At 38.6% G+C, this 14,136-nt stretch overlaps 1 protein-coding gene across 2 annotated transcripts in view; it reads right to left on the bottom strand.

The window, feature by feature from the left end:
- Positions 1 to 7,655: 7,655 nt before the first annotated feature.
- Positions 7,656 to 14,136, bottom strand: part of osbpl1a (oxysterol binding protein-like 1A) — a 33,922-nt gene continuing 27,441 nt past the window's right edge. The window contains exons 25-29 of one of the 2 annotated variants that reach the window (XM_036586755.1): positions 12,745 to 12,858; positions 12,429 to 12,552; positions 11,070 to 11,160; positions 9,862 to 9,882; positions 7,656 to 8,628 (exon numbers count right to left, since the gene is read on the bottom strand). In XM_036586755.1, the coding sequence (XP_036442648.1) occupies positions 8,526 to 8,628; positions 9,862 to 9,882; positions 11,070 to 11,160; positions 12,429 to 12,552; positions 12,745 to 12,858 (453 nt within the window). In that variant the 3' untranslated portion in view covers positions 7,656 to 8,525. The remainder of the gene's footprint in view (positions 8,629 to 9,861; positions 9,883 to 11,069; positions 11,161 to 12,428; positions 12,553 to 12,744; positions 12,859 to 14,136) is intronic. The other variant, XM_036586756.1, reaches the window with a different exon arrangement.

The raw sequence follows: 14,136 nt of genomic DNA, 5'->3' as shown, positions 1-14,136 counted from the left end.
GTTAATGTAGTTCATAGTTTCAGGTTTCTAGGTCTCTCCCCATTCAGTGATGTAGAAGCCTGGTGCTGTATGGAAATAACTGCCCAGGGGCGTGGCCAAGATGGCCACTGAGAAAACTGACCATCCTATAAGGAATTGAGCCAGCACAAGCCTGTTAATAGTTCTGACACTGAGCTGAGAGTGTGATCTTCCAAATAATTTAATCCAAAATTTTTTCAGGTTTAGGAACGAAACAAAAACACCACCACCCTTCAGAAGATGAGGATAGCGTATGTCTGAATTACATGTTTCTCACCTTTTCGTCGTTTCTTAGTTTAAAAAGTTTGACAGATTTGCTACCACCACCGTTCTCACTGCAGGTTTGTTTGGAGGAGTTCTATCCCAATTTTTCCTTCATTTGGAGTGAGGAATATTTAGAGACTATTGTGATAGGCTAAAAGGCGTGTCAGTAATTTTGCAAGCAGTCAGTTGGTTAATTATCATCATTCTGTGTCAGTCCATGCTTAAAAACACCAGTTTGACTTCAAAATGGCCAGGGCCACAGTCCTGAAGATGGCCTGAAAATGGTTTTGGGCAATTCTGAAGCATGTTATTTGCAGTTGTGTGTTTGAACCTGCTCTCGAAGAAGAAGAGAACTGTTGCTAGCTCAGTGATGCAGCAGACCCAGGCAACACTCTTTACTAAAGAAAATCACATTTTCTTGCCAATTTCTCTTTCCAGTTAGCGCATTACTGTGTGCACTGAGCAGCAGTACTATGTGTTGTATGCATTGCATTGCATGTAAGCTACATGCAGTCATGCAGACTTATGATCAGAGCTTACCTTGTGGTGCCAGACCTCATGACACATAACTATAGTCCTCCTAATAGCCCTTTATTCAGGACTCACGATTCAGATGTGTGAAATGTGTAGAATTAGAGTTTAGCCGCTTGCTGAAGCCGCTCTTTTCAGCGAAATTTCTAAGTTGGGTCAGTTTGCCACTACCTCAGTTATGGCATTGCAGACAAAGGAGAATATGACCCTGAAATATCTGTGGGAAAATGTGACGTTATTCAGGGATGCGAGCAGCACACAGGTAATGTTGTTAAAGCAGGTAGTTTGCAAGTAAACACGATTATTAGATCGCTTGTCGTCATAGAGTGTGCTTTATAATGGAATTATTACCTTATTCAGAATATTGGCCATCTTTGAGATATTCTGTGCATGGAAAGGCTGCTATAACCCTTTAACACAATACTTAAGATTTTCATAAGACCCAACTGCAGGTAATATGCATTATACTGATACTGATACACAGTTAGCTCCCATTTGTGTAGATGTGGGCTGTTTCAAATTCTTTATAGCACCTGCACAAGTCAGTAATTCAGTTCATTTGCATAGGATCAAGTGGTAGAAGGACAACAATCCTACACATCGAACCGCTGAATGACTAGACTTTCTTTACAGAACCCACAGCTTGACTACAGAGGCCATCAACTGTCCTCCTGGAGATCTACACAGGTGTGAGAAAGACAATGCACTCCCTCGAAAGTGTGTATTATATCATCACTGTTGTAAGAAAATCTCTTATCTCTGAAATGGTAACTTTATAAGAGAAGGAAAAAATTCTTAAACTGTTCTTCATTGTTAGTGCAACTTTTAAAAACATAAGATTTGCATTTTAACATTTCTGTTGGTCTTTTCGTCATGAAATGCTCACACAATGAAAAGGGCAGTTGGCAATTTCATGGTTTTCTTACGACAGTGAGGTCACGTCTACCATTTCTGAACATGTGAGTCATTTAAGCCATCATGACATTGAGGTGATTTCTTATTTCATTTATTCTTAATTAAGATTTCCATCATGTACAGTATGTTCTGCAGTTAGAGAACACAGCCAAAACAGCTGTTAAGTACAAGTTGTTAATTTTTCAGTGTGATTAAAAACACAGAAACCATAACAGAAAATGACACCAGTAGCTTTAAGTGCTGTCTCTCTGATAAGGACAGTTTTGGTGTCTACCAGGTCTTGTATTGTTGTTAGGAGTCCTATTTTTTAAACTCTAATTTTAGAAACTCCTGCTTTTTTTCCATTGGTTCCTTTTGACTTTTCCTTCTTTATGCAAATTATAGCGCATTATACTATATCTAATCTCAGAAGTATCTCCATCTTAGATGTGATGAGAAAGAAATGTGTGTGGCAGCTTAGGTGAGTTTGGGTAGTGAGAATGTTAGTGTCTGTGAGAGGGGACAATATCGTTGAGTCTTTGGGGACAGGTTTTGTTGGGAGGACACAGCTGTACTTGTTTCTTTTAAGATTGGAAGGGTGGAAGAATTAAGGAGGCAGTAGGATGCTAAAAAGTAGAGAGTGGACAAATTAAATACTGACATTTGATATTAATTTCTGATATTAAACTTAGTGTTAGAGGCTTTTGTGTGATTTTCTGTTATATATATTTCTTCTTTTCTGAAAAGTAAATAACTTGTAACTTTTTGGCTGTTTTGACTGGAAATTTAGTAAATTAAAGGGTAGTTTCTGACTTCTGCAGAGTACCGTGAATGGGTTGGTTGATTTTGGTTGGTAGGCAGCGGTGTGTTAGAAGTATACGCAGCCTGTTGATACCATCAGGCTATTTGATTCCATCAAGCCATTTGTCAGTTTTTCACTCCAGCTTATTACATCCCCTCCTGAAGACACTAATGGGCAGGACCTGGAGCACTGGATAAGGGTTAGATTCAAATTCTGAAGGGGGGCAGATCTCCAGGGAGATGTTGATGACCACTGCTCTCTATTTCACTCTCACTTTCTCTCTTTAATTCTCACCTCATTCACATAGTCAGTCACTTTCACTCACATTTCAAAGCTGACCATGCCATTGACAAGTGCATCTTAAAATGAAGTACACTTGAAGTAGGGTTGAACCTCACGGCCCATGACGTGCACTTTGAAGTATGGAGGACTTGGCAAATGTGGTTTCTTCCTTTTCCACAGTTGCAGACTCCCTTGACTGACACTGGCAAATTCAAAACGTAGAAAATAAATCAACCTCTCACTTTTTTGGTTTAACAGATTTTTGTGTGTTTGTTAAGTGGTCAATGCCCAGCCGTTGTATTATGTTGTAAGATGAATAGACGATAATATTTGCATAACCATAACTAACTTTGTGTACCCTAAGGTCGCAGCAGCTCAGTGTCGGCTGAGATAGTACTGTGAGTGAGTGGTGTTTCTGCAAGTTGTCCACAGCCGCACTGAATTAAAACGTGTTCTGATTACCTGTATACATCGTGACCATCTGAATAGTAACCTGTGCATCTATACCTTTGAATCTACCCCAGAATCTGAGACCCTACTTGTAGGGTCCAGAACTAAACCAGCTAATGTGCCATAGGCATGAATTCCACTTACAACTCTGCCATCCTGTCCAAAAGACTTCTATATTTACAACATGTTTCTGAAAGCTCTTGTAAAATGCTTATTTTCAGACTTTTTGCAAACATTTACATACATCAGTGGCTGAAATATGAATGAATCACACAAAACCCAGCAATACCAGTTCTGGACCACAGATGCAGTAGAAGGCTCAGATTTTGGGGCTTTGTCCACGCAGCTACAGTACGCGAGTAGTCCTCATTCTCAGGGGGTAATGGTTGACATCTGAATGAAGGAACTGATCAGTATCACAGGAACTGGCTTTCCTGTCTGTAGTGTTTTCTTCCTTGAACTGGACAAACTAAAAAAAAAATAAAATAAAATGAAAACAAATACAAGTATTCTTGTCAGTTTGTTCAACCACCTGTCTATATGTTGGCACTGATCCTGCTACAAGCACAATCCTGACACTGGATAAGTAGGCTGGACTACTTGTAATAACACAGGAAGACAAGAGGATTAGTGTAGTGTTAGAATTAAGCCTGTTATTGTAAGTTCACTATGAAGAAGTTCACTATAATTTGAGAACCTGTTGTAAGTTCAGTGGATAAACATGAAAGTGAAAAGAAATAATAGTAAAGTAAGAAATCAAAGAGGCTACGTCATCACAAGAGAACTTTTTTGACCAAAATAAGCAAAGCCACACTTTAAAGCTGCACTATGTAAGATGTAGAGATTTGGAGACCCCTCTGGTGGAAATGTGTAATTGCACACAGCATGAGAAAGAACAGTTGTAATGTGGGTTGTGCTTCGGACCCCATCCCTGAGCGGACTAATCTAATGATTGCAAGTGTGTTGAAAGAGAATTCAAAGAGAACTCGGTCAACACTTGGTGAACGTGAAGATGTGAATGAATGATCTACTACTGTCATATGTTCATCAGTACAATGTTGATTTTCCATTTCAGACCTGAACACTGAGCCAGGCCTTCTTTTTGAGCCTGTGAGTGTGATATTCATACTTAATAGTTTCATGACTGATTTATTTATTGCATTAAAATCTTAAACCCATATGACAGTAACAGTAGTCAAGGCATTTTTTCAAATGGTGACACCAAAGATGACCCCAGTCGTAGCAGTGGCTTAACTCTTAAAGGAGAATTCTCTTAACTTTTTCAATATTTCTGCATAATTAAAAAGTTGAGGTGTAAACGGTCACTCAGAGTGGTTTGATGTGAAATGGTTCATTGTAGAGAAGCTTGCAGACTCAGATTTCTTTACAGTGGTGCTGATAGGAACCAGGGGTCACCATGTTCACAACACAAATATAGCCATTTTATTTACTATCCAAAACCACCAGTGAACCTACATGTTTCTTCTGAGCAGGCCCAGATAATCAAGTTAGGGGCCCCTGAGCAAAAACGTAAAAAAGGGCCCCTACATGGCTATATCTTACCTTTGGTTACTCCATGAAGCATGGAATTGGACAGCTGGCAGATCAGTGACACTGACAATAATACAGCAACTTTTTTCTCTAACTCAGGCTGACTTTTTCATTTGTGTTTGGCTTTGGAAATGGACATCTTCTACTCTGACCAGGTATCAGGTTTTTTTTTTAGATCCCCCAGGCACATCTTTTGTATATCCAGAGCTTCCAATTCAAAGCATAAAGTACGCTAGCTTGCTGAACAACCCCTGAAAGCTTGACTGAGGTTGCTCAGCAGTGATGGGAGAAGAAAATGAAGCAGACTTTCAGGAAAGATGCAAAAAACGTTCTGGTTATGATCGGCCATAACACAATGATACTGTTGAAATTAGTTTATTGTGTCACTAGTGAAGTTCCCACTGTGAGTCCAGACAACTGTTTAGATTTTGTCATAATCACATCTAGCTTGGCCCCCTGGGCACGCATCAAAAAAACTTGAGATGATTCAGGCCTACTTCTGAGTTTTTAATGCTGAAGAAGGTAAAATAGCTGCAAATCAGAAAAAGTATGTTTTCTTTGGGGACTATTTTGCCTTACAACACTCTGCAGGTATCTCTCCACCATGAATGAATAAATAAAATGTTTTAGGCCAAAATCTTCTCAAAACTTGCATAAAACATCCCAAGCATCATACAGTGTATTCATAACCATTTCATATATTAACTTTCTGTGTCATTTCATCAAGGGCACCCAAAAAAATGACCAACAATTTCCAAAATTGCACATATGACTGTATGTGTGGAGTTTTTTTATTTTTTTATTTTTTTATTTTTTATATTATATTTTTATTAAGACACTCGTCAGGTTCACAGATACAAATGCATTTGGAAACGCGGAGGGACCATATGAGTGGAAAATCTAGGAATGATTATACAACTAAAAAAAAAGCATATGTATAAATAAAAAAATTAAACAAATTGCCAATATAATTCCATAAACCATATTTGCCAATTTTTTTTCTGTCTTTTGGTGTAAATCAAAAGTTAGCTTCTCAAGAGGAAGTAAAGATGTTATTTGAGAAAACCACAAATTGAGAGTTGGGACCTGAGGAGAAGACCAGAGAAGTAAAATACATTGTTTAGCAATATAAACCAGCAGAATAAATATCTGTCTAGCTGTCTAACTGAATGCGCCTCTTCCCAAAATGTTTTGATTTTATTGCAGGTCCAAAAGGAGTGAATAAAGGTGCCTTTATATAATTGGCACTTGAAACATGAGTCAGACCTTTCTGGAAATATCATATGTAAGCGCAAAGGTGTAAGAGAAAATCTATTAATAAACTTAAAGTTAGTGTATATTAATTGAGGTGTACTTAGGGTATAAATTTGAACAGATAGAGAGCCAGACATCCTGATCAATAGCCTCCTCAAGGTCTCTTTCCCAGATATCTTTAAGACTTGCAAAAGAGGACAAACACTCATCAGATAACATGGCATAAACCTTTGAAATCAAGCCTTTTAACTCGTGGTGCTTAGTCAGAAATAGTTCAATCTGTCATGTCCATTCGCAGCATTCCAATATCCATCTGAGCTTTAATGAAGTGTCTAATTTGGAGATATCTAAAAAAGTCAGTCTTTAGTAACTTATACTTGTTTAGCATCTCTGAAAATAACATCATAACACCCTCTGAAAACAAACAAGAGATCTGTGAAATACCAAGTTTACTCCAATTTAGTCCAATGTTAGATAACTGAGAAGGAAAGTCCGGATTGGATGCAATCGGAGAGAGCAAGGAAAGGCCTTTAGGTACCTTGAAATTTTTTTTTACTTCTTTCCAGGCCAATAACGTATTGGATACGACAAAGGACCCAGAAACGTTTTGTAATTTCTCCACATTATGTATGAAAGGTAAAAACTGTATAGATAAAGGATAGCAGGCCTTGGATTCCATATGGACCCAGCATGAGTCAGACCTGTTAGCACACCAGCTGATTATGCGTTTCATCTGAGCTGACCAGTAGTAAAACTGTAGGTTTGGCACGCCCGCTCCCCCTTTGTCTTTGGGTTTCATTAAGTAAATGTAATTTTTAATAGCAAATATGTGGCTGCTGTTAGAACAAAAACTTGTATCTCAATTTTTGTCATTTTTCAGTTTTTGTCATAACTTGGAAATGTCTGTTGGCCTTTATATCGTGTGTTATTTAATGCAGAATGGACAGAATTGGCCCAAAATTACTTGGAAAGAGGTCTGGTTACTTTGACTTTTAAAAGTAAAGTATGTTTTTTTCTCCTTCTCCTGTAAAATTATCATTTTGGAGGTTAGAGGTTTTGTTCTGACAGCAGTGATGTGTTGGTGGTCATTTTGGGATTTCTATCTTTAAAAAACTTCCTGGATGCCTTTTTCTTTTTAAAAAGGACATCATATCTTTGGTTTCCTCTAGATTTTTTCAGGCCAGGTGGTAGACCCACCATTTCTACGAGCTGTGCAGGTGCTCAGGCCAATAACACACTAAAACAGCTGTACAATCATCAAATAAAGCATGGAATTACAACATGACAGTGTAGTGGGAGCTTAAGAAAGCAGGGGTGCTCAGCTTATATTTTGATATTTCAAAATATAACATCCTGAAATGTTATTGAACATCGGCACATCTAGTCATACTGCTACATTCCCCAACCTCAGGATTAAACTGCAAGTCATTCTGCATAACAGCGCCAAATGCCTTATATGTGAATAGTACTGAAGTAGAAATGAATATCCCTTCTCAATACTGTACAGCGTATCATCAGCATACAAAAGGTATCACCCATAACAACATGCCACACGGTGTTGGTAGTCCTTTTCTCCAGCGATGTGACCTCAACAATCTCACAGATCTGCTTGTGTCTTATTAGGTTTTTATTTCACAGTGATGTAAATGTAGCTTTACAGTCCACTAATATACACAACATCATTCAAACAAATAATTTACATGTTTTGAAATGAATCTATAAAATAAACAAACAACAAGTGACCATGAGTTAAGATCGGTTGCACTAACCTCTTCAAATGGCCCAAAAAACAAAACTACAGCGACTGCTATTTATTCATTTTACTCATACAGTTTATGATAAACAAGCATTTCACAGTCTTGGGTTCTTGAGAATAGGCTTAACTCATACAAAGACACTCTTTTGTGAAGATAAGTCACTAAAACAAGTCCATATTTAACATTAAACTAAAAGAAGTGTGTAAAAGTTTTTTCCATTAAAATACAAGACTTGAAAACAGCAGGAAGGGTCATCTCATAAAAAAAATAAAGCTCTGAAATAAACAGCAGCATCAAGCAGTAACTGTGTCCTCCATTACTGTTTTGTACATGTGCATAGTTCCAAACTGAGCGTTGCTCTGCACATCGGTTTAGACAGAGATTGTTACTGAATGAGAAAATGTATTTCTTCCACCTTGTTCTAAAATAAACCAATGAGAACCACAGATTTGTCTGTACAGGAAAGTGTTTATTTTGATCGTTATTGCTATTTTGAACACATTTTGCTTATGTTTCCCAAAGCCAGCTTAAGGTAATCATCTCTCCTGATCTGAGGGTATAACTGGAACTCGTTCACCACCTGAACTGTAAGAAGAAGTGAGTCAGAACATTCTTTTCTCTGAGTAATCGAGGGGGCTTGCACTCACTCAGGGACAGAATCTAACAGAACCGGACAGGTTTATCGTACATGTTGTCCGTGGTGCCAAAGCTCAGTTTGAAGATCAGTAAATATCAGGCACTTCAGAATAATCTCGGTCCCAGTATCCGGTGGAGAACAGCCAGTCTGGAGCGCTGTTGTGCGGGTTTGGGCCCTGATGAAACCACCTGCTCAAAGACAGAAAAGACAGCACTGTTATCAGGTACAGCATCGACAATATCGGTGATATTTACTAAAGCTGTAGTTCTAAATCCTGGAGTACCACTAATGTGCACATAGGGGTGGACGATATGGCAAAAAATGTATCACGATACTTTCACGCTGCACAATATACAACACAATATTCAGTTTTTCTGAGATTTAATAAGTTGGAACAGACAAAATAGAACCTCTAGTGCCACATATAAAAACACTATAATAATAATAATAATAATAATAATAATAATAATAATAATAAATCTGTGACTACAATGATTTGTATTCAATGTTTTACAAACTGCACTACACTAATTCCAATTAAACATGTTCACTTTGTAAAGAAACATGTAGTCAGTGTTCTTTAAGTAAAGGGTACCGAGACATAACTTATCACGATAATAATAAAATACTGTCATATTGCCCACCCCTACCTACAGTTTTAAATTACTCTAACATCATGTTCAACTCGTGGGAAATAAAATGGATAACATGTTGGGTGAAGAGCTGAATCAAGAGTGTTTAAGGCAGGATTTATCCTTTTTTAAGGGGCGATATTTGCCCTCAGTAACTAGCATATTAACTAGCAGCTTAATCTCAACAGCAAAAAGTATACAAAACAAGCACAGATTCAACGGCCCTTATTCATCACAGTTCCATAAAAGAGTGCAGATTTGACTGCCTTTTAAAAATACACAATATGCATATGATATGTATTATTTTTTTAGGTCTGATACTTTGGAACAGACAGAAAAGAATCAGTAGTGCCACATTTAAAGATACTAACATAAAACCTGAATAAAATTATTTTTATTTAACTATTCAACAATATTCATCACGATACAATGAAATATCATGATATTGCCCTTCTTTACTGGGACTGCAATTCCTGACTGGACCTTTAAGATGTGACAGTATCACTGGTCATAGGTCATGTCACACACTACTGGCATGAATAAAGTGACCCTTAGGATGCTCATTAATCACGACATCTACTGTGTTTCTGTCCTGCTACTATATCCAAACACACAGAATCACAGAAATCTTTTAGCTCAAGTCATAGAACCCTTTGTGATACTATCAGAATCCTTTTTGCTCCTACAGGGGTTCATCTTTATCAGGTTCTCAATCTCAAGTGCTCTGCTGTTATACGTGCTTGTTCAATTAGCAAACACACAAAAACCAACAAAGCATTCAGCTCAAACCTGGGGCCAAAGACGGAGCCTCTGCCACCACAGCCAAGCCACAGCACAGATCATGAGGTTAATAAAAGGGGGAGAAATAAATTCATGTTAGCCACAAAACAGCAATGAAGCCAGCATGATAAGCAGGGAAGAAGCTCTGTTCTTGTTACATTTTAAATACACAGCTACACTGCCCTCCATAAATATTGGCACCCCAAATAAACAAATTATGGTATCCGAATAAACTGTCCAGGGCCTTTGGAAGAAAAACAGCCCCACAGTATCACAGATCCACCACCATGCTTCACAGTGGGGATGAGGCACTTTTCTGCATAGCTATTTTGAGTCCAGGCCAAACTGCCAATCTCACCTCTGGTGTTTGTCGCCAAAAACCTCTATTTTGGTCTCATCTGACCACAGAACACAGTCCCACTGAAAGTTCCAGTAATGTTTGTCAAACTGCAGAGTTTGTTGGTCCAGCAGAGGCTTTCTTCTGGCAACCCCCCCAAACAACTTGTGGTTATATAAGTTGTGTTTGACTGTAGTTTGAGAGACGTTCTGACCTCAAGACCTAACGTCTGCAATTCCCCATGTGTGATCCTTGGAGATTTGTTGTCCACTCTAACTGTCCTCCTCACTGTGCTTTGGGTCAGTAAGTTTAGACATTCGTCCTCTTCCTGACAGATTCTTAACATCTCCCGCTGTTTTGAACTTCTTCATTAGTGCTCTGTTAGTGTAAATGGGTATTTTAAACTGTTTAGCTATTTTCTTGTAGCCATTTCCTGATTCGTGCAGCTCAACAACCTTTTTGTCACACATCATTGCTGTTTTCTCTGGTCATTCTCATGGTGATGGATGACTGAGGGCATTTGGCCTGTGTTTCATCTCATATATATTCCCCATATAAAACAGGAAGTGTACTCGCTTTGTACCACAACTGTGGTATAAAGAGTTATAAGAAAAATTTATTTCATGACAAGATTGTGTTTTCATTATACCTTAAATAAAAGTTACATTTTTACTAATATTTTGAATGAAAGATCATAAGGATGAACTATTAAGAATAACATGAACGTCAAGAACATCATGATTACCAGGGGTGCCAATATTTGTGGAGGGCACTGTACACTATGTACATTTGCAGAAAGGAGCTTAAGAGTGACAGAAGCAGACATGAGTGACACTGACGTAATGTTCAGTGTGTGCAGTAATGAAGGAACAGTGTGCACCTCATCTTCCAGTCCTCATCAGACTTAGAGCGGTTCTTCCGTGCAGCTCGCTGTTTCTCTTCCAGGCGCTTCTTCTCCTGACTCGCCAGGTCTGTGGACACAGTGCAGAGGTCACAAGTCAAAAATGAAGCAAATCATTAAACCTCTGTATGCATCTGTGCACATCAGCTGCATTTTCTGCATCATATTTTTTCACATATGTCAGGGCTCGGTAAGATGCATCTCCGAAGCCGCATGCGGCTCTTTGACTGCCCTGTTGCAGCTCCGCAGCAGAATTAGATTTGTAGGTAAAAATAAAATAATCCTCCTTTACAGTAAAATAAAGCTCTGCTGATCGTTCAACACAGTTTAACAATAAATGCTCTTAAACACTGGAGTTAATGTAGAACTGCTGATTCACCCTTTAACCCTGAAGGTTGGTTCGCAGACTGCTGGTCACCATAGCAACACAGATAATAATCTTGCCTAGCTAGTAGCTAACGAAACGGCAAAGACAAAGATTTAAGAACCTTGATAAATTGGAGACGAATGAACTTGTTTATATTTATAATCACTCCAGCTGGTTTCCTGATACATTTAATCTGCAACGATAAACTGTCAAACACTAAAAAGTGTTCTTGTTCAAATTTTCCCGTTCCACCTTAAATGGTGCAGCAGTTACATTCTGGCGCCTCAGGCTGAGATTTAAGGTGGAAAATTCAAACAAGAAGCTGGCAAATGAGAAGCTGACTTCAGCCTCATAAACAGTCAAATGTTAAAAGACATTTTACAAGAAACTACTACAAGTACAGCTTCCTGCCCGAGATGTGAGAAAAGCAGCTATAGCTGAGCTAAAGCTTAAAGCAAAGTTAGTCAGTGTTTTTGTTTATATTGTACTTTTTAGCCTATATTAGACATCAGCACATACTGGAACATATTTACAGCCAAGATGGTAAAAAATTAGTTCGACCCCCTGAGCCGACAGTACGTGACTGAGGTGCCCTTGAGCAAGGCACCTAACCCCCAACTGCTCCTCGGGCGCTGCTGACAGGGCTGCCCACCGCTCTGGGCAAGTGTGCTTGCTGCCCCCTAGTGTGTGTGTCTTCACTAGTGTGTATGTTGTGTCTCACTGCACGGATGGGTTAAATGCGGAGGTGAAATTTCCCCATTGTGGGACAAATAAGGCTCAACCAATCTGAAGGGAAACCAAGTTGACTGCTCTGCACAAAGCTTTTCAGAGTCACTCATGTTTTTCCCCAAGGATTAAGAATGTGTTTCCCATGAGAGAAGCTTTTACTGCAGCACCACTTTGACAATCACCTCACCTCACGTTACACAAATATGACAGTCTGCCTGTTGAATCTTGATCTTAGGCCTTACCGATGTCTCCGTTCTCCATGGCGCGGATGTCGGGTCTCAGTCTGCAGTCTGTTTTGGGAATCACAGCCTCCATCTCTTCATCCAGCTCATTCAGCTGCATGGCAAACGTAGTGAAATTGTACATCTGTAACAGAGACAAGGCACATGGGAGATGAGGCTCTGCGTTATGTGGTTGGCTGGTTGACTGTGTTTTCCGACAGCTGTCAGAGTCAACAGACCTGCATTCTGTAATACCTGCTAAACCAAAGTTGTCTTTGAGAAGAAGAATAAATGAAAGAGTGGACGAATGGGAGAGGTTGTTGGTGTGGTGAGTCACCTGAGCAGAGTTGGCTGGTCGGGGGGTGATCTTCCACAGCAGCTGGCTGCCTGGAATCACCTCCAGAGTGTCGCCTCCTGACTGCGGGGTCTCTTCGGCCTCTGCGCTGGACCCCTGAGAAGCATGCAGCATGTAATTAGAACTGGCATTTCATACATTTCAGACAAGGACTTTACATTTATTTTAGTCTTTCAAAATCATTTCTTGCATCTTTTATTTAGTTTTTTTCTACATTATATTAATTAATGATTTAGACATTCATTTTATACATTATACTTTCTCTTAGTTTTTGATAAATTCTTTTTTTAATAGAATCTATTTTTATTTTTTATCTACATTATGCTGATTTATATTTCTGTTTTTTAAAGCACTCTGTACTGAATGACAGTATGAAAGATGTTTGCTATATAAACAGTGATAAAGCTGGTGAGATTATCATCACACTACAAGCATTAAATGTCAACATTAAAATTAATATGGATGCCCTGATCCTGGAGGTCAAACACCCTTTACTACGGTAATTTAACCAGGTCATTTTTATCCAGAAATGTCTTCAAAAGCACTTCAACATCAGAGCCAAGTGCACTGAATGAGAGTTAAAGGGGAATTCCACCAAATCATCAAAATATCTGTACTGTTGAATGGTTGAAATGTAAACAAATTTATTCAGAGTGGTTTTATGAGAAGTGTGGCGTTTGAGAGAAATCAGAATTTAGAGCACATCAAACTTGTTCACAGTGGTGGCAAGAGGAACCAGACATCCGAAGAGTTGAATGCCCCCTAAAAGGTACCTTATATAAGGTTATAACTTGTAATGGTTATAAATATGTGGCCTCATACCTCACATTGTTTTATGGTAGTTTTGAGCTAAGAATGTTTGAGATTAGTGTTTTTTTTATACATTTTGGCAGAGAGGTACATACAGGTTGGAAGTGACACCCAAAGAAAACATATTTTTTCATTGTATCACTATTTTACTATCATCACCAACACGTGAAAACTCAGAAGATATGTGTAGGTTCACTGGTGGTTTTGCATAGTAAATACAATGGCGACCCCTGGTTCCTATCACCACCACTGTAAGGAAATCTGAGTTTCTCCACAGTGAACCATTTCACATCAAACCACTCTGAATGACATTTAGATTTTTTTAAAAATCAGTGGAATTTCCCTTTAGATAACACAGGCTAGTACAGCTCCACTGCTAGATATTAATACATATAATTATAATCTATAGGGACTCTATAAGGAATAATAAGGGACCTAAAGATGGTACACAGTACAATTCAGAATTATTTGTAGAACTACACTGAATACACAGATGTAGTCAGAGGAAATGCTCGCACAGTACTGGAATACAGACAATATCAACAACAAAGACACCTGTGTAGG

This window comes from Colossoma macropomum, unplaced genomic scaffold (genome assembly GCF_904425465.1).
Source record: "Colossoma macropomum unplaced genomic scaffold, Colossoma_macropomum, whole genome shotgun sequence".
In the NCBI taxonomy this organism is placed as follows: Eukaryota; Metazoa; Chordata; class Actinopteri; order Characiformes; family Serrasalmidae; genus Colossoma; species Colossoma macropomum.
This window is presented reverse-complemented; position numbering and strand designations above follow the sequence as displayed.